This window comes from Elephas maximus, chromosome 4, assembly GCF_024166365.1.
Source record: "Elephas maximus indicus isolate mEleMax1 chromosome 4, mEleMax1 primary haplotype, whole genome shotgun sequence".
NCBI lineage: Eukaryota > Metazoa > Chordata > Mammalia > Proboscidea > Elephantidae > Elephas > Elephas maximus.
Window position 1 is genome coordinate 74,158,105 of NC_064822.1, and position 25,562 is coordinate 74,183,666.

The 25,562-nt window shown below is 37.5% G+C and overlaps 1 protein-coding gene across 1 annotated transcript in view; it reads left to right on the forward strand.

Annotated features, from left to right (window-relative positions):
- The window catches only part of PTPRO (protein tyrosine phosphatase receptor type O), a 274,139-nt gene that overhangs the window by 150,548 nt on the left and 98,029 nt on the right, over positions 1-25,562 (forward strand). The window contains exons 2-3 of the mRNA XM_049882551.1: positions 8,086-8,359; positions 22,148-22,306. Of these exons, the coding sequence (XP_049738508.1) occupies positions 8,086-8,359; positions 22,148-22,306 (433 nt within the window). The remainder of the gene's footprint in view (positions 1-8,085; positions 8,360-22,147; positions 22,307-25,562) is intronic.

Sequence of the window (25,562 nt, forward strand, 5' to 3'; positions counted from 1 at the left end):
GGCATATTTGGTACAGCCTCACTTGCTGAGACTTAACGTGTCTTACCTGAACTGTTGAACCAGCCTTCTTACTGCCTTCTGGCCTTAAAGGCCTGGTTGTCGCAACTATCCTCCGTGCTCCTAACTTTGTCGGTCTTTCTAAACTGTGATCTAATCATGTCACTCTTCTGCATTAAAACAGATCATGATTTCCTTTGGCCTTAAGAAAAATAGAGTCCAAACTCCTTTTTGTTGTCGTTACATGACATCAAAGTCAGTTCTGACTCCTAACACCCCACGTGCAACAGAACGAAACACTGTCTGGTCCTGCACCATCTTTACAATTGTTTTTATGTTTGACCCCATTGCTGCAGCCACTGTATCAATCTGTCTCGTTGAAGGACTTCCTCTTTTTCACTGACCCTCTACCAACCATGATGTCCTTCTCCAGGGACTGGTCCCTCCTGATAACATCTCCAAAGTATGTGAGACATAGTCTCGCCATCCTTACTTCTAAGGAGCATTCTGGTTGTACTTCTTCCAAGACAGATTTGTTTGTTCTTTTGGCAGTCCATGGTGTATTCAATATCCTTTGCCAATGCCACAATTCAAAGGCATCAATCCTTCTTCAGTCTTCCTTATTCATCATCCAGTTTTAGCATGCATATGAGGCAATTGAAAACACCATGGCTTGGGTCAGGCGCACCTTAGTCTTCAGCGTGACATCTTTGCTTTTTAACACTTTGAAGAGGTCTTTTGCAGCAGATTCACCCAATGCAGTGTGTTTGATTTCTTCACTGCTGCTTCCATGTGTGTTATTGTGGATCCAAGTAAAATGAAATCCTTGTCAACTTCAATCTTCTGTCCATTTGTCATGATGTTCCTTATTGGTCCAGTTGCGAGGATTTTCGTTTTCTTTATGTTGAGGTATAATCCATACTGAAGGCTATGGTCTTTGATCTTCATCAGTAAGTTTTTTGAGTCCTCTTCACGCTTAGCAAGCAAGGTTGTGTCATCTGCATAATGCAGGTTGTTAATGAGTCTTCCTCCAATCTTGATGCCATGTTCTTCTTCATATAACAAGGCACATATTGAACTGGAGCTACCACCCCTTTCTTCTGAGCATCTTACCACTATCTAAATACTCCAGAGGACTGTGGACCCTCTTCCCACTCCTCCAAATGACTTTTCTGCCCTTTGTTAATCTGGTCAACTCCTGAGCATCTTTCAGACACCCCTTCCTCCCTGAAACCTTCCCTCACACCCATTTCCGGAAGTAGATTTGCTTCCTCATCTACATGCCCATAGTACAAAAAAACTTTCTTGTTTTGGCCAATATCTTTGGATACAAATTTTGGAAGTCTAGCTTACACAACTCAAGCAATAAACTGGGATTTATTCACTTATGTCACCAAACTGCATAGTGTCTGGGCGTTGAGTTGGCCTTAGGGATGACTGGGACCAGGGCCTCGGATGAAATCAGGGACTCTCCCTCTAACAGCCACCCTTATAGGGCAGAAATTACAGATACTGACTTTTCCACCTTTCCATCCATACCCAGAGGGGGCAAGGAGCTGCTTCCCACTAATTCCAGGTATAAAATTTCATCAGAAACATTCTAGTTGACCTGGCTTTGTCTAGGCGAGCATCCCTGTAACTGTCTTCATGGACAGTGAACCAGGTACTGCGATCTACTTAGATTGAGTCAGAGTCCCTCCTCCTCTGACCTGGGAGGTCGGCACCATAATTAGCAACCTCCAGCAGCTAACAACAACAATCAGGACCTTACTGGCTTTATAATGGGAAAGAAGCAGCATCCCAAAAGAAGGGGGCCGAATTTAACAAGGAACTCTGGACAGTTAGAAAATGTATGTGTCAACTGGCTGTTTTCCAGCCCAGTAACTAATAACACTTTTCAGATTGCATTATAATTATGTGTTTGAGTGTTCTTCTCTCACTAGAGTCTGAACTCCTGGAATTCAAGTACCTTGTCGTATTCATTTGCCTCTCGATGACACTTGACAAATGTTTGTTTGTTGCTTAATTAATAAATGGATAGCTCTTCAATGCTTCGTGAATTAAATATCCAGTGTACATAATTATAGAATATTTTAGTGTTTTGAAGTTAGTTAAATGAGTGTTTACAGAACCTGTGTAATTTAAAGGTCATTAAATGATTCAAACTGAACAAAAAACCCAACTTTGAAATACCACTAATATTTATTGAGTTTATATGGTAAGCATTTTCATAAATGGCATTTAATCCTCACAAAAATTCCATGGTAAAATTATCCATATTTTATATTTTGTATGGTAAATGTAAATTAGGAAGATGAAGTTAAGAGATCCTGGGCTTCTCCAAGTTCTCGCAGCTAACAGGCTGCAGAACAGGAATATAAACTCAGGCCCTCTGATTCCAGGTCTATTGCTGTGCTTTTAAGCAAATTATTTAACCTCTCTGGGTGAAAAAGAGTCCCTGGATGGTGAAAGTGGTTAAAATGTTGGGCTGTTAACAAAAGTGTTGGTCATTTGAGTCCACTCAGGGACACCTCAGAAGACAGGCCTGACAATCTGCCTCCCAAAAACTCAGCCATTAAAAACCTGATGGAGTACAGTTCTACTCTGACACACATGGGTTCACCAAGAGCCGAAGTTAACTTGACAGTGATTGGTTTTAATAGGGAAAATTACACTTATTTCTGATGACTGCTGTAAGGAATAGAAGAAGAAACACATAAAATGCCCAGCACAAAGCCTTGTCCAGAGTTGGGAATCAATAAATAATAGTATGTTTATTAGGGACGCTGGGAGACTTCTAGGATTTCTAACTGGTATATATGTGTGGCTAGCTCTAACTGGTACATATGTACCCCAACTAGCCCCTCTTCCTTGTGTTAGCCTCCTCAGGACTCAGCCTCCTTTTTTCTCTTCCTAAATGATGTCCACTCTGTCTCCAGTAGTTTCTCTCCCCCAGGACTGACTATAGGACAGGTTGTGGGTTCTTGGACTCCCTCTTCCTTGCTGAAGCCAAGCACTCAGGTCTTTTTTTGCTGCTAGTAGCATACCTCTTGCTCAGGAAAGATAAATACCAAGAGGCCTAAGGATATGTGGATCCTAGACCATGTTCTGACATTAATTAGCTGTGTGACATTTGCACTGCTGTTCTCTCAAGTGTAAAATGAGGGTGTTGGACCAGAGAAATCTCTATTAAATATTTTATGCAAAGGAAATTTCAGTGAAAATATTTTCACTGTGGAGTCAAGCAATACTTCTAGTCTCAAAAAAAAAAATTTTTTTTTTAAGTATTTTTCCATCCACCAAATGAACCAGCATTGGCCCTGTCTGTATGTATCAGATAAATTTCCATCACTTTTAACTATTTCTTCTTGCTCTACTTCTCAGCAGGGATTACATGCCTGGGGCATACATCAGAATTTTCTCCTGAACATAGATTTCAGGAAAAGTTGAAGTAAAGAGGACACAGAAGAAAGAAATAGCACAGATGACATTTCTTTTAGGCTCACTGCCTAGATCTCACTTGGCCCACTGCCTTCTTCTCATTAGTCCTACTGACTGAATCTGATTAGCCAACCCTGATTTATTTTTGGCAGCCCAGGAGCACACGGGCCAATGCTTATTTTCATGGCTGAGACAAGCATCCCCAAAGCTGTCCTTAGTATTTGGAAGGCTAGTCCCTTTCCCTGGAAGATTTCACCATCTACGAATCATCATGACACGTTAGACATATATTTATTAAACACTTTACAGAATCGAGTCTATTTATTCCTCTTTTCATTATCACGAAAATCTTCAGTTCCCAGCTGCTAAAATATACGACAAAAAATGTTTAATCATGCCTAACTTGATATCTGTAAGTTATTTTTTTCTGAGTTAATGAATTAGCTTCTATAATCAATAAGAAATAAAAGTAGGATTTCAGTGTTACTGGATTTGTCTTCCTGATGCCTTGATTTGCCTTAATTCTGAATTTTCCTGTTATGTAATAGATGCTACCTTTTATGTAATATAGGCAATCGTCTCAAAAATGTGACTTTTAGATGTTGTTAGTGCTGTCAAGTCAGTTCCGACTCATAGCGACCCTATGTACAGCAGAGCAAAACACTGCCCGGTCCTGCACTATCCTCACAATTTTTGCTATGTTTGAGTTCGTTGCTGCAGCCACTGTGTCAATCCATCTCATTAAGTATCTTCCTCTTTTTTGCTGACCTTTTACTTTAGCAAGCATGATGCCCTTCTCTGGGGACTGGTCCCTCCTGATAACGTGTTCAAAGTACACGAGACAAAGTCTTGCCATCCTCTCTTCTGAGGAGCATGCTGCTGTACTCCTTCCAAGACAGATTTGTTCATTCTTCTGGCAGTCTGTGGTATATTCAGTATTCTTCACCGACACCGCAACTCAAAGGCATCAATTCTTCTTCGGTCTTACTTATTCCTTGCCCAGCTTTCACATGCATATGAGGCAATTGAAAATACCATGACTTTAAACCACACGGTATTCCCTTGTTCTGTTCGAAAAACTGCCTCCTGGTCTATGTACAGGTTCTGCATGAGCACAATTAAGTGTTCTGTAATTCCCATTCTTCACAATGTTATCCCTAATTTCTTATGATCCACACAGTCAAATGCCTTTACGTAGTCAATAAAACACAGGTAAACATCTTTCTGGTATTCTCTGCTTCCAGTCAGGATCCATCTGACATCAGCAATGATATCCCTCATTCCATGTCCTCTTCTGAATCCGGTTTGAATTTCTGGCAGTTTCCTGCCAATGTACTGCTGCAACCTTTTTGGACACAATATCCTATATATTTTCTATTCATTTTTGTGAACAGTAAAAAAATTAATAGTCGAATAGTTATATTTAGGTGGTTGATACACAAAAATTCTCAGATTCCAAAAAAATTCTAAAGTATGTTCAGTATAGAAAAGAATAGCACATTATGGAAATTTTTTCAGTAGGTTAGAAGCAAAAGGATTTTTTATATCAACTCTCAGTTAAGTTGAAATTTTATTCAGAACCAGCATTTCCCAATTACCAAGCATTTCATGAATAAGCAATGGTTGACTACTGCCAAACCGAAGCTACTAGGTCTTTGTTTTGCATCCCCAGTACTTAGCGTGCTCCCTGGTACCTAGTAGGCACTTAATTTGTATTGACTGAAGAGTATATTAGTGAATAACTCCCATTAACATGAATTTCATTACTCTTTCCTTTCCTCATGTATGATCTTTCCCTTCCAATGAGAAGATCCCTGCTTTCCCAGAATACTCTTTATCAAGTTTGTCTATAGAGAATTCTAAGGAAAGCAGGAGGGACAGAAGTAAGAAGAGGTAAAATTTGCAGGGAAGGGGTTTAAAGCGAAAGGGGTGCTATACTAGGGAGAAAGATGGGGGGGTTAGGAAGTATTGCTGGGGACCTGGGTTACACTGAGAGATCTCGAAAGGACTCCAGTTATCTTGAACATCCTTTTTGGTTGCATGGCTGCATTCTTTACCAGGACACTCTTTGCGTGCTACTCAAGGACTGAGGACTACACCAACGTGTCATAGCTATATTAGCATTAGCATTGCAAGAATTGTCTTGATTAAAAAAAAAAAAAAAAAGCCTTGTGATTGAACCCAGAACTACATTCAATTCTAGAATTTCAATTTTTTTTAACAGCTTCTATTTCCCTAGTGAGATTTCCTATTTTTTCATTCACTTTGAGTAAACTAAACCCATTGCCATGGAGCCAACTCCAGCTCATAGCAACTCTCTAGGACAGAGTAGAACTGCCTCATAGGGTTTCCCAGGCTGTAATCATGGAAGCCAACTGTCACATCTTTCTTCTGTGGAGCAGCTAGTAGGTTCAAACTGCTGACCTTTTGGTTAGCAACTGAGTGCTTAAACACCAGATTTAGCCTTATGAAGAACACCACCAGGGCTCCGTATGAATTTACTTAAAAAAAAAAAAAAACCCGTTGTCATCAAGTCAATTCCGACTCATAGTGACTCTATAGGACAGAGTACAACTGTCCCATAGTGTTTTCAAGGAGCAGCTGGTAGATTCAAACTGCCAACTTTTTGGTTAACAGCTGAGCTCTTAACCACTGTGCCTTCAGGGACTAGGACTCATAAAAATTATATTCATAAAAAATGAAATAAAAAGAAAAAATAGTAGTATATTTTAGGTTTATATAGTCTCTTTTAAGGTATTGATGTGTACCCTAAACTTGACTTGGCTGCTAACAATATGTGAGTTATAAGAGGTTACTGCCCACATATAAGTAATTCAATCGGCAATACTTTCACTCATTTAACAAACACTTACCAGTTATGTACTGTGTGTCAAGCTCAGTGTTAGTAAAATCAGCCAAGAGAGGAAGACAGACATGTGAATAGTAATAGAGTTTATCTTCTGTACTTGTGTAGGTCAGTGGTTAAGAGCCTACACTAGATGTGTCACCATGGGCAAGTGACTTAATCTTTCTGAGCCTCAGTTTCTCTTTTATAAAATTAGATTGAAAATAATAACATGTACCTCATGAGGTTGGTGATATGATTATGTTTATGAAGTGCCTAACATAGTACCTAGATACTTTTAGATCCTCAATAAATTTCAGCAGTTTTTCTGTACCACTTTCACAGGAGAGAAATCTGAGGATCAGATCAGGAAAATAACTTGCCCAGGACCCCTCTGACCTAGAAGGTACATTAAAAACAAAGCAGCATGTGGTAACAAAGCATAGGAGCCTTGTTTGAGACCAGAGTATAGATGGACTAACTCAGCCTGTGGAGTCTGGGAAAGAATCAAACAGGATTCTTCAAATATTCCATAAACCGTTTTCTGGAGATTTGGAGCAATTTTAAGTCCATCAACTGTTGACTTTTCTGTACACGTCACAAGTCTTCAGTCTAGTCCTTTCTTCAGCATCTTAGTTTCTATGGTGGTGCAGTGGTTAAGTGCTCGGCTGCTAAACTGAAAGGTCAGCAGTTTGAACCCACCAGCTGCTCTGCAGGAGAAAGATATGACAGTCTGCGTCTGTAAAAATTACTGCCTTGGAAACCCTACGGGGCAGTTCTACTCTGTCCTGTAGTATTGCTATGAGTCAGGATTGACTCGAGGGCAAGGAGTAATCTTTAATGAGGAGTCCCTGGGTAGTGCAAACAGTTTACCACTTAACGACAAACCAAAACGTTGGGGTTTTGGACCCACCCAGAGGTACCTCAGAAGAAAGCCCTGGAGATCTGCATCTGAAAGATCATAGCCTTGAAAATCCTGTGGAGCGAAGTTTCACTCTGTGCACGTTGGGTCACTACAAGCTGGAATCAACTCAACAGCAACTGGGGAAAAAAGATCTTTAATGAGGAGGATTTTCACAGGTTTTCCATACTTATCATTTTTTCCTTTCAGAAATTACAGGTGTGAAGTGAGTAAGCAAATAATTGCTTTGAAACATTCTTCTAGAATTCTCCTGGGACTATCACAGCATTACTGGTACTTGCCCTAAAGTAGTATAGAGTACGTCTTCAAACCGTGTAGCTCCTCCAGCATAGCTGAAACTAAAAACTTCCCAAGAAGATGAGTGTCAAGATGACTTTCATTCATTCATTCATTATTTACTTATTTACATGACATATATTGTATGTTTATGACATGCCACAGTCCATGAACTGGAAGCAGTTTTTTCAATGGAGAAAAATCCTCAGAGTAAAACTCTGGAAAGACCATTAGTCATAGGAGTGATAATCTCTCTCTCTCTGCTTTTCCTTGTGTAACTAAAATATATGTATATGTAATTCTATTTTACGAAGTAATGCTTCTCACAAACATTGATTTTAGAATTATCTCAGTAGAATTTGATTGCTCCTAATCTGAATTTGGAAACCCTGGTGGCATAGTGGTTAAGAGCTACCACTGCTAACTAAAAGGTTGACAGTTGGAAGCCACCCAGCGCTCCTTGGAAACCCTATGGGGCAGTTCTACTCTGTCCTATAGGGTTACTGTGAGTCTCAGTCAACTCTACAGCAACGGGTTTGGTTGTTTTTTTTTTTTTTTTAATCTGAATTTGACGTCTATTTCCTTTTTTTCTTTTCTTAAACAGGATGCTACAACTTTCCATGTAACTGTCCAAGATGACAATAACATCATTGTCTCTTTGGAAGCTTCAGATGTCATGAGTCCATCATCTGTATATGTTGTGAAGATAACGGGTGAATCCAAAAATTACTTCTTCGAATTTGAGGAATTCAACCGCACTTTGCCTCCTCCTGTTATATTTAAGGCCAATTATCATGGACTTTATTATATAATCACTCTGGTCGTGGTAAATGGAAATGTGGTGACCAAGCCATCCAGATCAATAACTGTTTTAACAAGTAAGCATCATCTTCTGAATTTTTTTTTTTGGATGAAAATGTGCACAGCAAAACCAGCTCCCACTCCACAGTTTCCAGACTTAATGATCAGAAACGTTGGTTACATTCTTCACATTGTGTCAATATTCTCGTTATTTCTGTTCTAGTTGTTTCACTTCCATTTATTTAAATTCTCTTGCCTCCCAACCTTCTCGTCTATGCTTGAAAACAGCTGTTGACCTTTTGATCTTATATAGAAAAAAATTTTAATGCAATACTCAAGAGTGACAATCTTTACTCTTTGGGCTAAACTATCACTAAGTTTAAAGGTAACTTCAGGGGATAGTTTCAATTCAAGGTTTGAAGAGCAACTCAGGACCATAGTCTCGGGGACTCCTCCAGCCTCAGTAGGTCCAGTAAGTCTGAATACTCCAAGAATTTGAAGTTCTGTTCCACATTTTTCTCCCCTTTTTTTCAGGATTCATCTATTGTGTTTCTGGTCAGAATGTTCAGTAGTGGCAATCCGGCATCATCTAGTTCTTCTGGTCTCAAGATGGAGGAGGCAGTGGTTCATGCAGACACTTAGTCCTCTAGCCTAGTTCCTTCTCTGATTCTTGGGTTTCATACTTTGTCTTTTGTTCCAGATGAATAAAGACTAATAATTGTATCTTAGATGGCCACTCATAAGTTTTTAAGACCCCAGATACTACTGAAGATACTGGGAGGTAGAATATAAACTTTAAGAATTATATTGTGCTAATTGATTGGTTTGTCCAATGAGACCATGGTCCTAAGCCCCCAAACCAACAATCCCATAAGGTGATTGTTTGTGTCTAAAAAAATGTCTAATTAGTAGCAAAATCTGTAGCACCACCCTCTTTTGTTTGGCTGTTGTTATTGTTACAAAGCCATTCACAACCTAGCATTTTCCCATTCTTCTCTTTTCCCTAAGAACAGCTTATTGATATCAAATACATCAGTCATGCTGTGCAAACTTTACCCACATTGGGTGCCACCTTTCCCATTACTATTTAAAAAAATTGACTACCACCTAGGGAGTACTTCTCCCCAGCTCCCCCTGCCACCCCTGGTAACCACTAACAAAGATTAGTTTTTGTATATTTACCTATTCATGTCATTTCATAAAAGTGAGCACATACAATGTTTGTCTTTTTGTGATTGACTTTCGTGTTTCTTTTTTGGGTGTGTCCTTATGGAGCTCTAATTGTAAGAAAGTCAGCCCAGAATGGCTGTTGTAAATAAGTTCCAGAAAAATGTGAATTGCGAGGTAATAGATTCAGGCAGCAGATCTTGGTTTATAAATTCCTATAATGCAAACTTACTCATCAATACCAACTAAAGTCAAGTGATTTTAATGTCCTGCTTTATATTAAGAATACAGCATATTGCCAATGTTTGATAATATTCTACAGTTAACATTTTGCTAAACATGAATCTGTTTTAAAGTAATAAAAGTAAACTTCCATGAGGTAGTATACTTTGTTACTGAAGGACAATTTTAGAATCACAATTGAACCATGTAAGTTTCTACCATATTATTTAATAGTGTGATCATAGCTAATGTACTGATTTTTAACCAGAACATATATTCTAATATTAAATAATTTTGGTTTGTCTGAGTTCTGATACACTGGAATTATATTTAACCTCATATTTAACTTAGTTTAATTCAGTTATATATATTTTTAGCTGCTAGAATGTTAGAATGAAAGATATCTGTTTACTTGTTAATAGCAGTTCCCTCTCTCACTCAAAGTAGTCTTAGCTTCCACTGCCCAAGAAAAATGTCAAAAAAAAAAAAGTCTTTGGCATTTTAAGGTCCCAGGTCCTGCAGAGTTAATGATATTGGAAATTTTTAGGAGTTGTTTACCTATATAAGATTTTCACTTTACACTCTAATATCTAATCTCAAAATAAGATGTGACTCTACTGTATATGTTGAGGTTTGGAAGAAAAACCACTACCTATAGATAGGATGGTAGGTTTTATCACTATAACAATTTAATGGCCCAGAGAAGTTTGTTTTGTTTCGTTTTTGTTCATTGTTCTTCACAGCAAATTTTCCAGTGGCTGCAATTTTTAAATACCAGCTATATGTGATCATTCTGGCCACAATTAAGGACAGGGACGTGGTGATATTGTCAGTTAGGATAAAAGGAGAGAGAAACAGGAAGAAACAAGGATTCAAAACCAAACTAGAGGACATGGTTTCAACTTTCCTGTCAAAAATTAAATAAAATCTCCCTCGGCAAAGTCCCAGGATCAGTATTGAGCCTTAAAACTTAGGAATGGCACAGATCCCAAACCTTCAAAGTTTATAGATAAGATCTAGCACCTAGTTGAATTTTAAAAAGAACGTATCTGGCAAAATACTGCTTTAAGCAACTTCCAGAAAAAGATGAATTGGAAATTGATAGGTTCAGGCAGCGGATCTAGAATTATAATTCCTATAATACAAACTTCTTTAAGTCAGAAGCTCTGCCTCACTCATCTTCTTAACTTCATAAGCAGCTAGCACAAGTCTTACTCTTCATAGTTGCCCAATAAATATTAGTTCAATTAAGTTGATTAATAGGAGAAAGAAAAAAAAAAAAGAATGAGTGCAAAGCAAAATAGAATGTAAAACTATGAGGATCATTCCTGACTGTCTTAGGCTGGGTTCTCTAGAGAAGAAAAGCCAGTGAAGCATGTATGTCTATAGAGAGAGAGAGAGAGAGCACGATTTATCTCAAGGTAATGGCTCATGCGATTGTAAAGGCTGGCCAGTCTGAAGTCCATGGGTCAAGCATCAGGCTGGAGATTTCTCCTGACTCATGTAGCTGCACGGACTGATGAACCCAAGATTGGCAGGCAACACGTCAGGCTGCTAGCTCAAGTCCTAAGAACCAGAGATCAGGTGATAACGAGCCAGATGCAGGATCTAGAATGAGCAAAAGCCAATGAGCTTTGCCAGGACATTCATATATATTGTGTGTAGGCCACACCTCTGAGGAAATTCCCTTTACACTGATTGGCTGATCATTTCAGATGACATCATCGAAAAACCAAAACCAAACCTGTTGCCATCAAGTCAATTCCGAATCATAGTGACCCTATTTGGACAGAGTAGAACTGCCCCATAGAGTTTCCAAGGAGTGCCCGGTGGATTCAAACTGCTGATCTTTTTGGTTAGCAGCCATAGCTCCGACATCATGGAGGTGATTACCTTGTATGACAAAATGGAGGATAACTACATCATTACATAAGTGCCAAATTACAGCATTATATAACTGCCAAACTACACCATTACATAACTGCCAAACCACTGAGAATCATGGCCCAGCCAAGCTGACACACAACCTTAACCATCATGCTGATCAATATTTTTTTTAGCACAAATTTAGCCACTTCCAGTCAGACAGACTTCAAAGATTTGGCATTTTAGCTAATGGTTCATGAAGAAACTTCATAAGTAAGTAAATGCTAAATTTTTTTTAATATGATATTTTAGCACTTGTAGAGGGTTCTATTAAAAATATTTTCTAATTTCTTTTGTGATTTCTTCTTTGCCCTGTGGGTTTAGAACTGTGTTGTTGGATGGCCAAAAATTTGGAGATTTTGCAGATATCTTTTTGTTATTGATTTCTAGTTTAATGCTGTTGTGGTCAAAGTACATACTTTGCATGATTCCAATCCTCTTAAAATTGTTGGGATTTTTTTTTTTTTTATGGCCCAAAATATGTTCTATCTTGGTGAATGCCCCATGAGCACTTGAAGAGAACATTTATCCTGATGTTGTTGAGTGAACTTTCAATACAAGTCTATTAGGTCATGTTGATTGATATTGTTGTACAGATCCTCTATATCCTTACTGATTTTCTGTCTCCTTGTTCTTTCAGTTTCTGACAGAGGATTGTGAAAAATCTCCAACTATAATTGTGGAATTGTCTATTTCTTCTTTCATTTTATGCTTTATGTATTTTGAAACTCTATTTCCTTTTAGGCTCAAACACATTTAGAATTGCTGTCTTCTTGATGAATTTACCTCTTACCAACATGCAATGTTCCTCTTTATCCTAAGTAATATGCCTTGTGTTGAAGTCTATTTTGTTTGATGTTAATATAGTCATTCCAGCTTTCTTTTGTTAAGTATTTGCATGGCATACTTGCACTATCCTTTTACTTTTGACATTTCTATGTCTTTGTATGTAAATAGGTTTTTTGTAGGTAGTATAGTCTTGCTTTATATCCAGTTGAAAATCTCTGCCTTTTAATTGAGAAGTTTTGACCAGCACTAGCCAATAGAAATATAATTCAAACCACATATGTAATATTAAATTTTCTAGTAGACGTGTTATAATTTTTAATTTTCAAAAGGGTGAAATGAATTTTAATAATATGAATTATTTAGCCTATTATATTCAAAATATGATTATTTCAACATCAGTAAATAAAAAATGTACACCTGCTTCAGTTTTTATTTTTAAACATAAATTAATTAAAAATAAAATTTAAAAATCATTGTTTCAGTGGCACTTGCTTCATTTCAAGTGCTCAATAGCCATATGTGGTTAGTGGCTACCAATTTATACAGTGCAGATTTAGGCCATTTATATTTAAGTAACTATATATACACTTCAGTTTAAGTTTACCAGATTGATAGGCCACTAATGTGGGCATTGAGTCAATCTAGCCAATGGTTGAGCTGGGCTTAAGGCGTTAGCTACCTTCAGTTCATCACAGATTTAAAATTCTTCCAGTGAGAGCTTGCTGTTAACTTGTGCTTAGTGAGGGGCCAGGGTGGTAGAAGGTTTTTCTCAGTGTTCTAGTTCTACCCTCAGTGTTCATCAGTGCTTTACTCGGTGCTATGTTTGTGGCGGGGGCAGGGGAAGTTCTTGGTTCTGGACCAGGCTCAGTTGTAGGCAGACCTCGAGTCCTGGATTTTGGGATGTTCTCACCATTGCTACTCCTCACTATCCACTGACAGACAAATTTGCCTTGAATCTGGGAAAGGTCTTAGGTAGGAGAGGGTTTCCTCTTTCTTCCCCAGTAGCAGCCTTCCTCTGTTTTATATCAATACAGGATCGTGGGCCCAAGAGGGCTTCTGCTTCTCTCCCAGGGATAGACATCTCCCTCAGAAGCATGGATCTTTGCCTGGGAACAGGAAGGAAAACAATACCTTAAGACCTCTGCCATGTATTAAGAAAAGGCTCTGGGAAGTGAGCCTCTTAGTGCCAATTATAACCTGCATGCCTGTGACACTGAGGCAGGGCTCTCTCTCCAGTCCCTTGTCCTGCCCCCAGTCTTTCTCCTATGCACCTGGCCGAGGCCCAGGAAAAGTTGGAGAGTGAGTGTGGGTTCTGCTTGTGTCTGGAGCACCCAGTAATTCTAAAGCAATGATGATCTAGAACTTTTGGAGGGCGGATTTGTTCTCTATCTGCACTGTCCAATATGGTAGCCACTAAATTTTAATTTTATGTAATAAACTTTAAATTTAATTTAAATAGCCACATGTGGCTAGTAGCTACCATATTGAATAGAGCAATTCTAAACTCTTATGCCTGACCACATCAGCCTTCATGAATTTGACAAAATTTCAGCTGATTTATTCTTGCCTGCTTCACCATTTCCTCCCATTCTCTGTCAAAAGTGAAATGGTTTGTGTGTCTTGTCTCCTCAGAGACTCTAGTTATTCTTTGGAATTTAGTTCATTTGTTTATCTTGCAATCTCAATTCTCTGATGGGAAGATTTTGACTTCAAGGAATTTTTGGCTTTTTCTTGTCGTTAGGATGAGAGTGACATTGTCTTGCAGCTTTGTACATCCTAAGTAGAATAGGAAACTTGCACTGATTACTCAAGAATAAAAATTAATTAATAATTGTCTATTGTCTCTCATCCTTTACCTCATTTGTAAAACCCCAATTATACTATCCCAGATTTCAAAACCAATAATGGCAATAAAAACTAGGGATTAGTGTACAAATGTTTCTGTAACATCAGGCATGATATGACACTAGGCAACATTTGGGTCTCAGCTTCCTCTTGGGTAAAAGATGGAATTGAACTACATGATTACTTTTGAACTCTAAAGCTACTATTATTTTTCAGTTAATGACATATTTTTTTTTCTTTCTAATGGGAAGCTTTTTCAAAAAGTTTGGAAAACATTTGTAGTATTTGCTCACAGAGTTGTCACATTTCTTTTGAGAGTAAAAGGGCATATTTGTTGCAGTCATTTATTATGTGGTAGGTGCTTGTCTTGATGAAATAAGCAATGACAGAGCAACTCACCCTGAGGAAGTCCTTTGATATTTCACTACGGTTGTTCTGAGTCTGGTGCTCTCAGAGAAAGCTGAGAAACATGGCAAAGAATAAATTCAGCACAACAGAGAAGTGTGGTCAGTTCAAAAGCGTTCCACAAACCTTATGCTTTAACATCTAATACTTAATTGATTGAAAACTTATCATGTATTCAATGAACTCTAGGAAGAAGAGGTAGTTTCTCAATAGACAAAATAATAGGTGAAAAGAGTGGCTTAGAAACTGAGGAAATGTTATATACACAAAACTGTCCCCTCTGTTAGTAAAGTCCTGGAGATAGTGGCTATAAATATAGCAGAATGCACATAGAGACACCCTATAGGTATAATATTCTGTAAAAATCTATTAGAAATAAAAATAATCCATGAGTTTTTAGAATAAAAATACAGTTATTGGGTAAAACCTCTATGCCATGTCCTAGGCGCTAGAGAAGTAAAGATAAATGAAAATACCCATGCTTGAAGACATTACACTATAGTGGGAAAAGCAAATATACAAACCATTACAAAATTATGATAAATGCTATAAGAGAATTATGTAAGACAGAATGCCTAGTCTTCCTAGGAAACATTGTGAAGGCAACACAGAAGAAAGAATCATTGAAAAACCAGTGAAAATTTGTCAAATGAATAAAGAATGGAAAATATTACACCCAAGGAGTGGTGCACATGGAGAGCTGCAAGTAGTTAAGATGGCAAGCATCTGTAATTCCAAAAAATAATAGGGAAGGTAACTAGAAAAGTCAGAAAGAACCTTATGTATCTTGCAAAGGAGTTTAAACTTTTGCATGTAAGTGATGAGGAATGATGACAGATCTTATACAAAGAAATGATGTCAGAGGATTTTACTTGAGAAATCTCCCACTTGTAACAGAGCCAGAAGCCCCAAGATCCAGAATCCTGCAATGGAATATTTTGGGTAGTGGTTCAGAGCATTAGCTTTGGAGTCAAAGAAACCTAGACATCACATGTGTAGCCTTAGGCATATTAATTTCTTTTGGTCTTAGTTTTCTAATCTGTAACCTATTCCGAGAGTTAGCAAACCTTTTCTGTAAAGACCTAGATAATAACTATTTTGTGTTTGGAGGGCCATAGAGTCTCTGTTACAACTATTCAACTAAGCCACTGCCGCACAAAAGCAACCATAGATACTACGTAAATGAATGGGCATGGCTGTGTTCTAACAAAACTTTGTTTATACACAGAAAATTTTGAATTCCATTTGATTTTCATGTGTCATAAAATGTTCTTCATTTGGTTTTTTCCAACCATTTTAAAAATGTAAAAACCATTCTTAGCTCTCACAGATCATACAGCCCCTTGATCTGGTCATAATTATAATATTTAATATTGAGATAATTTTGGTACCTACTTGGTAGGGGTTTTGTAAAATAATTCACTCGGCAGAATGTGTAGCACGTAGTATATGATCAATAAATATAAGCAGTACAAATGACATCAAATAGAAAGTTAGTCAAGGGATCAGAAGCAAAAGAGAGTAGAACAGATTAGGCAGGGAAATGTCAGTCAAGTTGATGTTTAAGATAAAGATTCTGACTAAAGTGAGAGTATCAGGTAGCCTGCAGGCTTAGAAGTTTTTAGGAAAGAATAAGAAAAAATAGAGTGAGGTTGGAAGCAAGGAGAATAATTTAGAAATCTGTGGAAATATCCTGGGAAAGGAAAGATGACTTAAACTAAGGTGGTGAGTATGATGGTAGCCACTCTCTTGGACCAGGTGGGCTGCTGCTGGCCACTCATCTCATTGGCCTATTTGGATGTAGCTGAGGAGTCAAGTCAGGTCTCGAATCATCATCTAAACACAGGGCAGCAACTCTGGCCTGGAACCCCGGATTGGTCTTCTAGTGGCCTTTTTCTGCTCCTGCCATCAGAATTGAGGGCCTAATCCCAGGTTTTCTCCCTCAAGAGGACTATATTAGAAGAGACACATTCCTAAGTTTCGTCACATCAGAAACAAAAGTTACTGATCACTGACCCAACGGCTTCTTTAGTTTTTATTCTAGCAAAACAGAATCATCTCAGGAAGAAGCATCCTTTGGTAATCAGGAGTTACTAAGAAGTACAGGGCTACTTTTGTTCACTTCAAACAGATGCTGCTGTACATTTGTTTCCTGGTGTCCTATTTGAGAGGGTCACATATAGAAATTTTTTGAATTCCTTATTCCTGATCGCTCATGAATGGTTCAAAGTTAAAGAGCATTAAATATTCCTCATTTTGAGTAATGGTTTTTATTATATGGGAACACATATTATATATGATAAAATGATATTTTAAAGGTATTTTTATTAAAAAAAAGAATTTAATGTTGATTTCTAGTTAAAAATAATGCAGTAAATCCCTGCTTTGTCACATACCCTTTGCTTCTACCACAAAGGAAAAAGAAAACCAAAAGTACATTTCCACGTTCAAAAACAAGATAGTCAGAAACAGAACAGAAATGCAAGGTAGGGAAGTGGGTTGAAGCTCTGGGCCTTCTGTGGTGTGGGCCTGGAAGAAGACAGTATTGCATTTGGCCCTAGTAGAGTAAGAGGGACTGGAATGCTTCACACTAGATATGGCACAGAGCCAGATTCTCTGCTTAGAGCAAAGGTTGAGAAAGAAGCATATATAGATGCCTGGGAAGCAGGGGGCACAGATCCAATCTTACTACCAAGGACCAAGCCTTGACCCAGTGAATCTGTGATAGCCACTATATCACCCACAATATCAAGAACTCCAAAATAATGTTATAGACCCTGATTTTAGACTGGGAGCTCTGATGGGCTAAGAGAAGACAATGGCTAAATTGCCTCAACAGCAAGGGATAAGCAAGAGATGGGGGATGAAAAGGCATAAAAGAGTCTATAGTCTATATTCCAAAACACACAAAGAAAACCATGCTAAAAATATATATACATCAAAATAACAACTGTACCACTTTACATTATATTGTATATACCAATCTGACTAAAAATTTACAAAAATTTCTGATATTCAATGAGATAAATGAAAGAATAACATCCAATTTAAAAGAACAAGAAATAATGAAATAAAAACTGGTACCAATAAAACAAAATTTATACAATAAACATAAATACAAATTTTGGAAATGAAAACTACAGTGATTCAAATTAATTTAAAATGTTAATTATAATATTTAATATTGAGATAATTTTGATACCTACTTGGTAGGGGTTTTTGTAAAATAATTCACTTAGCAGAATGTGTAGCATGTAATATATGATCAGTAAATATAAGCAGTACAAACGACATCAAATAGAAAGTTACTCAAGGGATCAGAAGCAAAAGAGAGTAGAACAGATTAGGCAATTACCTCATAATCAGGCACAGTGATAGAGTTCAGAGACATGGAGGTGAGAGAGGTTCCAAGGGGGCTTACAAGTTCAAGAAAAAGAGAACAGAGGGAATGACAGGTGCAATATTTGAAGAGGTGATTATTGAGAATTTCCAAGATTTGAAGAATGACGAAAATCTACAGATAGGCAGAGCATTCCAAGTACTGAGTAGGAAAATTAAAAAATAAGACCACCCCTAGGTATATTATGGTGAAACTGCAGATTATCAAAGGATAAATAAAAAGTTTAAAATGCATCAGAAAGAAAAATCGTAAAATCTACAAAGGAATAACAATTAGACTGACAGCATTATTCTCTTCTGCAATAATTGGTGCAAAAGACCGTGAAGCAACATCTTCAAAGTATCAAGGCAAACCCCGTCTACTTAGAATTTTATACCCAGCTAAACTACATCAAGAGTAAAGATAAAATGAAGACATTTTCAAATATACAAAATCTGAAAGAATTAATACTATAACTCTAACTTGAAGAAATATTCATAGACATGTTTCAGCAAGAAGAAAGGTGAATCAGAAAGAAGACACAAGATACAATAAAAAAAAAATCATGGAAATGTTATATATGCAAAGGGTGCATCACGAATTAGTGGGAGAAGATGGAAAAAGAATCTATGAAATAGGCAAAAGAATCAAACAAGCAGTTCTAAGAAGAAGGGAGCTGAATGCCCAGCGACCTGTGAAAAGATAATCAACCTCCTTCTTGATTTACATTTTCTAGCAACTTCATTTCTCTGTCCTGCCTAGCCTTGTTCCTAAGACAAGAAAGGGAAGTACATGAGACAGATTGCAGGGACAGGAGTTATGAACTAGATCAGGATTTAACCTTGTCATCACCAAACAACACAGCTCTGGCTTATGCCACATCACTTAATTCCTAAAAAGAAAAATAGTGAGGGAAGTAATCTGAGAGATAGTAAAATATTTTTAGAGCATGCATTTGAGTTCTACTGAAATGTGTATTTCTGGAATTGAATATACCACCATAATGCCCCGGCATAGACTGTAGGATTTACAACTGACCTGGGTCATTTAAGTTGAGGCTGAAGGAAATATATAAGCAAACATGTAAATAGACATTTAAAAAATTCTCTTAGTTTAAAGTTTAAGTAACATGCAGCAGCCAAAAAAGATCAGAAAATAAATGATCTGTGCTCTAATCCTCACGTATCACTTAAATTTCAAAGCTTAACCATGGCTTTGATGTGCAGATTTCATGGCCCAGGGTATGAATGATTGTGTGGTCCCCTAACTTCTCTTTTCAGTACACAGAACCCTGATGAGGTTATAAATGGGACTTCAGCAATGGAAGAGTCACTGCTCTGTGGCTGCCTTTTGCTATTAGCTTTCATTTTGGTTCTCTTAGATCCAATAGCTGAATTAGGTAGACTCTGCAGGTTAGTAATTGGGCTGCATTGAAAGAAAGAAATGCAAATAGTTCAAAACTTCTTTGAGATTAAATAAAAGAAAAATACTCAAAGTCTCAGGGGTTTTGTTTGTTTGCTTACCTGAAACATAAGTGAGTTTGCTCTTTAAGTGTTACCTGTAAGTAGGAAGACCAGAGATGAAACAAAAACAAAATAGAAACTTTTAACCAGAGAACAGAGCACGTAGTCTACAGAGACATGATCACAGTATATGCTGCAATTTGAAGGCCTTTTGATTTCATAGATGTTGGCGTGGTTTCTGAAAAAAATCTAGGAAAAATCAAAGCTTTAACATGTAGCTTCAATCCTTTCTGGATCTCTATAATCAAAAGTAAGAATAGATGAGACCCTTAAAAGCTAGCAAGCTGCCATCCCAAGGTACAACAATAGTCTGCATTCACCCTGAGCAGCAGAGGAAGAATCAGAAATTGGAGGAAGAAACAGATTGTCTGGTTATCTTCATGAATAACTGCCTCTTTTGCCATGAGAACAGAACTTGATGGTGCACGGCTACCATTACTGAAAGTTTTGATCAAGGATTCTACAGAAGAATCCTGAAAGTAGGGGGTGGGAGGGGTAGATGCTGAACAGAATTTAAAATTCTCATGGAATTCAGACTTTCTGGAGCCATAGAGGCTGTATGAACTGTTGAAACTATTGCCCTGATATAATCTTTAAACCTTAAACCAAAAATATCACTGAAGCCTTCTATAAACCAAACAATAATTTAGCTTAATTAGTAAAGAATGATTGCCTTGAACATTGTGCTCTTTTAAAGAGCTATCTTTATGAGACGAAATTAACAACAGCAACTCAAAAGTTTAGATAGGAAGCTTAGGGGGCAATGAGTTTATGTTAACCGGGGAGGAAAATTTCAGAAAAGGAGAGTGAAGATGCAATCAATGTCACTGAGTTGTTCATGTACAAATTGTTGAAATGTATGGCTATATTTTCACCAAAAAAAAAAAAGAATTGGTAAGGACTTCGAAGGATAAAATGAAGTTTATTTGGCTGTGGATTGAGACAAAGTAGGTAATCAGTAATTATGTGTTAAATGAACAAAGTCAAATTTTGGTATCTTAAGTTATTGAAACTGAAATTTTAAAAGCGTAAAATTTAACCTAAGGCTTTTGCTTTAGTTTAGGTTATAGATGATGTCCAAGAATGCTTTCAATTCTAAAACTCTAAAGTTATTTTTTCTATAGCACAATAGTTGACTCCAAACCAGCCTATTTAAATGCTTTTCTGGAATAAAATTAATGTAAGTGAAACTTATCCAACAGGTCCTTCAGAAGTGGGGAGGGGCTATGTCTTTTTGCTGGAGGTTGGGGCGTGGAGCGGATGCAGACATATATCAGTTATGGTAAAAAAAAATGAATATTTAAAAAATTGTGATGAATTAACGACTCAAGTAAAAGAGAAATGAATGTTTTTTAAACTTCTGTATATAAAAACCCACTGCCGTCAAGTCGATTCCAACTCATAGCAACCCTATAGAACAGAGTAGAACTGCCCCACAGAATTTCCAAGGAGTGCCTGGTGGATTCGAACTGCTGACCTCTTGGTTAGCAGCTGTAGCACTTAACCACTACACCGCCAGGGTTTTCAACTTCTGTATATAGAGTGGTTAAATAAACCACTGTAAACTATAATGTACACAACATGGGAAGATTTGCAATCTTGTACTTAATACAGAAAAATAAGTGCTAAGTTCACACCAAGAAATAAATGATCAGAATAACATTTACCCTTGGTCACAGTCAAAACTTATTTTCTGTTATTGGCCTCTTAAGAATATCAAACTTTGTTGGCTTGGAGAAAAGAAAAATGAACTTAGGAATCTGGTGATATAGACTCTGGCACAATCTTGCTAAATTACCTTTGACAGGTAATTTAAAGATTCTGATTTATCAGTATTTTTATCTGTTGAATGGAGATAATATTTTCTCTTCCTAGATTTCAAGATTATTGAAAAAGGCAACTGGAAAAAAGCCAAAAAAAAAAGAATAGGAAAGTTACCCTGAAAGATAGACCCTGTTGCAAGCGAGTCAAGTCCAGTCCAGCTCATAGCGACCCTACAGGACAGAATAGAACTGCCCCATGGGGTTTCCAAGGAGCAGCTGTAGATTTGAACTGCCTACCTTTAAGTTATCAGCCAAGCTCTTAACCACTGCACCATTAAGGCTCCGAAAGACAGAAAACTAAAAACCAAACCTGTGGCCATTGAGTCCATTCCAGCCCATTGCAACCCTATAGGACAGAGTGGAACTGCCCCATAGTGTACCCAAGGAGCAGCTGGTGAATCTAAACTGCCGACCTTTTGGTTTCGAGCCATATCATTTAACTGCTGTGCCACCAGGGCTCCAAAAGACAGAAAGCACCGCATATGATGTGCTTTTTCAGTTAGTGCTAGAGATAACACTCAGTCCATGAACACTGAAAAGTTTAGTGCTTACAGAGAAAAAAAATATTTGCGAAGTTGTAATCCCTGCTTTGGCAGTTTGAATCCACCAGCCACTCCTTGGTAACCCTATGGGGCAGTTCTACTTTGTCCTATAGGGTCGCTATGAGTCAGAATCGATACGATGGCAATAGGTTTGTTTTGGTTTTTGGTTAGTCAGGGTAATCCTTGGTACTCCCAAGTATTGATAATTGCTTTTTTCCTTTCTCCATTTACTTCCCTTCTTTAGAACCTCTGCCTGTAACGAGTGTTTCAATATATGATTATAAGCCTTCTCCTGAAACAGGAGTCCTCTTTGAGATTCATTATCCAGAAAAATATAATGTTTTCACAAGAGTAAACATAAGCTACTGGGAAGGTAAAGACTTCCGGACAATACTATATAAAGGTAAGAGAAAAAAGGAAGGGGGAATGTGTGAGGACTGACTCTTACTTGTTACACGACTTTTGCAAAATGGTCTTCTCTCCTCCTCTAGAGAGGTTTCATAATTCACTGTTTGACCTATGAATGAATCATTAAAAATAATGATTGATCCATGAAAATCTTGTTAGGAAGAGTCTTAGAACATCTGGATCATTAGTTAATTGCTTATAGCATGAGAAATTGTTAAATTATTATCATTTATATGATATTCTTCCTAAAGGTAGCGTGTCTGGTGCAGAAAATAAATTCAAACTTAACTAATTCACCTAAGCACCTACATAGCCAAATCCTTCTGGGTATGTTAAAAAGATTATTTCTAGGACTGGGAAGCTAGAGGGGCACCCTTCACGTGTTGGACTTGGAGATGTTCCAAAGATTATCCTGAAATGCAAAAGACTACAATTTTTGGTTCCTTTGTATGTATTTATCTGTATACCAAATTAAATGATTGCAGTAATATACGAAAATTTGTTTTCCAGTTTTGACTGCCTCGATGTGGAGCCCTGTGGGGTGAGGAGAGAAGAGGGCCCAGGGGAATTAATTATTCAAATTTTTCCAAAGAATCAAGTCACTCTCTCTAGGCAGACTATGTGTGTGTGTGCCAGAAAGAGAAAGAGGCAGATAGACAGAAATAGAGAGAGATGAAGAGAAACAGAGACAAAGAGAGAATTCAGCTTCATTGGGAGAGAATCCAAGGGAAGGAACTTGAATACTGTCAAGACACAAACATCTCTGCAGGGCTGATAAGGGATGGTATCAAAGTTGACTGGTTATAACTGGAAACATAATGGTAGAGAATGAGTACTGAGGCGCATATAAAACTAGCTGCTGTCAAGTTGATTCCAACTCATGGCGACCCCAAGGTTTCAGGGTAAAACTGCCCCCCATAGGATTTTCAATGGTAGTGGTCTTCCAGAAGTAGATCACCAGGCCTTTCTTCCAAGGTGCTTCTGGATGGATTCAAGCCTACAACCTTTTAGTTAGCAGCCAAGTGCATTAACTGTTTAAACCACCCTAGGGACTCCACTGCAGCACATAGGGCATGGTATCTAGAAGAACGTTACTTTGACTTGCAGCATTTACAAACTTCCTTCTTCAGAGAACCTTTTTGGTGAGAACCAAAAACCAAACCTGTTGCCTGAGTCGATTCTGACTCATAGCGACCCTATAGGTCAGACTGTGTTTAAATATATACTATTTAAGGATTTTTAAAAAAAATTAAAACAAAGTTCAGTAAACATAAACACAGGCTCCACAAATTTTTGTATTTTTTTATTTTAAATAAAAACAGATTTTCTGAATGTTAGTGAGTAGTATATTATTTGTTTATTGATCACATGCAAATACAAGTTCATGAATGATTCAAAAGCAGTCACTGAAACTTTGGTTAAGAACTGTAAGTTTAAAAATAAGTTAATTAATATGCTCCCATTTTTTAAGTCAATATATTTCTTAACTATTTTTCAAATTTTTAATTCAATAAGGGAAGCTTTTGGTTTCTTTTCCCTTGTTTGCTTTTAACTTGGATTGGACTTTTAAATTTATAATTGTTTTCTTTAATGTTTTCCAAACTGAATCCAAATTTTTATTTATTCTTTCTTTGAGTAGGTCCTATTTGCCAATTGGTGGAAACACCAGTCTACATTTAAAATAAGCTAATTTTTATACGTGAGCCAGAGTGAAAGCGTTTCTGGTAAAATCTTTTTTTTTTTTTTTTCCCTATATCTTAAAATGGTAAAATACCTTGGGTTTTTAATCTTAAATCAAATAGCAAACATAAATCAAATCTCTAGAATTTCTGCACATTATCATCTCCACTGTTTCTTCTCATTTTGAGTAGTGCCACATCAGTAAATGAAGGTCCCGAAAGCTTGACTCCACCCACATCATTAAGGTCAACTCTGCCTTGAGAAAGCAGCTCTTCCTCCACTGTATTTTGAATGCCTTCCAACCTGAGGATCTTGTCTTCTGGCACTGTATCAGACAATGTTCTACTGCTATCCACACGTTTTCACTGGCCAACTTTGTTTCAGAAGCGGATCGCTAGGTCCTTCTTCCTAGTCTGTCTTAATCTGGAAGCTCTGCTGAAACCTGTCCACCATGGGTGACCCTGCTGATATTTGAAATACCTGTGACATAGCTTCCAGCATCACAGCAACACGCAAGCCACCACAGTATGATAAACTGAGAGATGAGTGGTGGAGAAACCGCTGCAAACATCTATTAGTAATCAGAATGTGGAATGTACTAAGTGTGAATTTAGGAAAATTGGAAGTTGTCAAAAATGAATTGGAATGCCTGAAGATAGATATCCTAGGAATTAGTGAGCTGAAATGGACTGGTACTGGCCATTTTGAATTGGACAATCATATGGTCTACTATGCCGGGAATGATAAATTAAAGAAGAACAGCATCACCTTCATTGTCAAAAAGAACATTTCAAGATCTATCCTAAAGTACAATGCTGTCAGTGACAGGATAGTATCCATATGTCTACAAGGAAGACCAGTTAGTACAACTATTATTCAAATTTATGCACAACCACTAAGGCCAAAGATGAAGAAATGGAAGATTTTTACCAGCTTCTGCAGTTTGAAAGTCATCAAACATGCAATCAAGATTCATTGATAATTACTGGTGAAGGGAACGTAAAAGTCAGAAACAAAGAGGATCACTAGTTGGAAAATATGGCCCTGGTGATAGAAACAACACAAGAAATTGCATGATAGAGTTTTGCAAGACCAATGACTTACTCACTGGAAATATCTTTTTCAACAACATGAATGACAACTATACATGTGAGCCTCACTGGATAGAATACACAGGAATCAAGTCACCTACATCTGTGGAAACAGATGATGAAGAAGCTCAGTATCATCAGTCAGAACAAAGCCAGGCAAGGGGCCTAATGTGGACCAGACCAACAATTGCTCACATGCAAGTTCAAAGTTGAAGATGAAGAAAATTAAAACAAGACCACGAGAGCCAAAGTACAGGCTTGAGTATATCCCAGCTGAATTTAGAGACCATCTCAAGAATAGATTTGACACATTGAACACTAATGACCAAAGACGAGGCAAGTTATAGGATGACATCAAGGACATCATACATGAAGAAAGCTAAAGGTCATTAAAAAGACAAGAAAGAAAGAAAAGACCAAAATGAATGTCGGAAGAGACTCTGAAACTTGCTTGAACATAGAGTAGCTAAAGCAAATGGA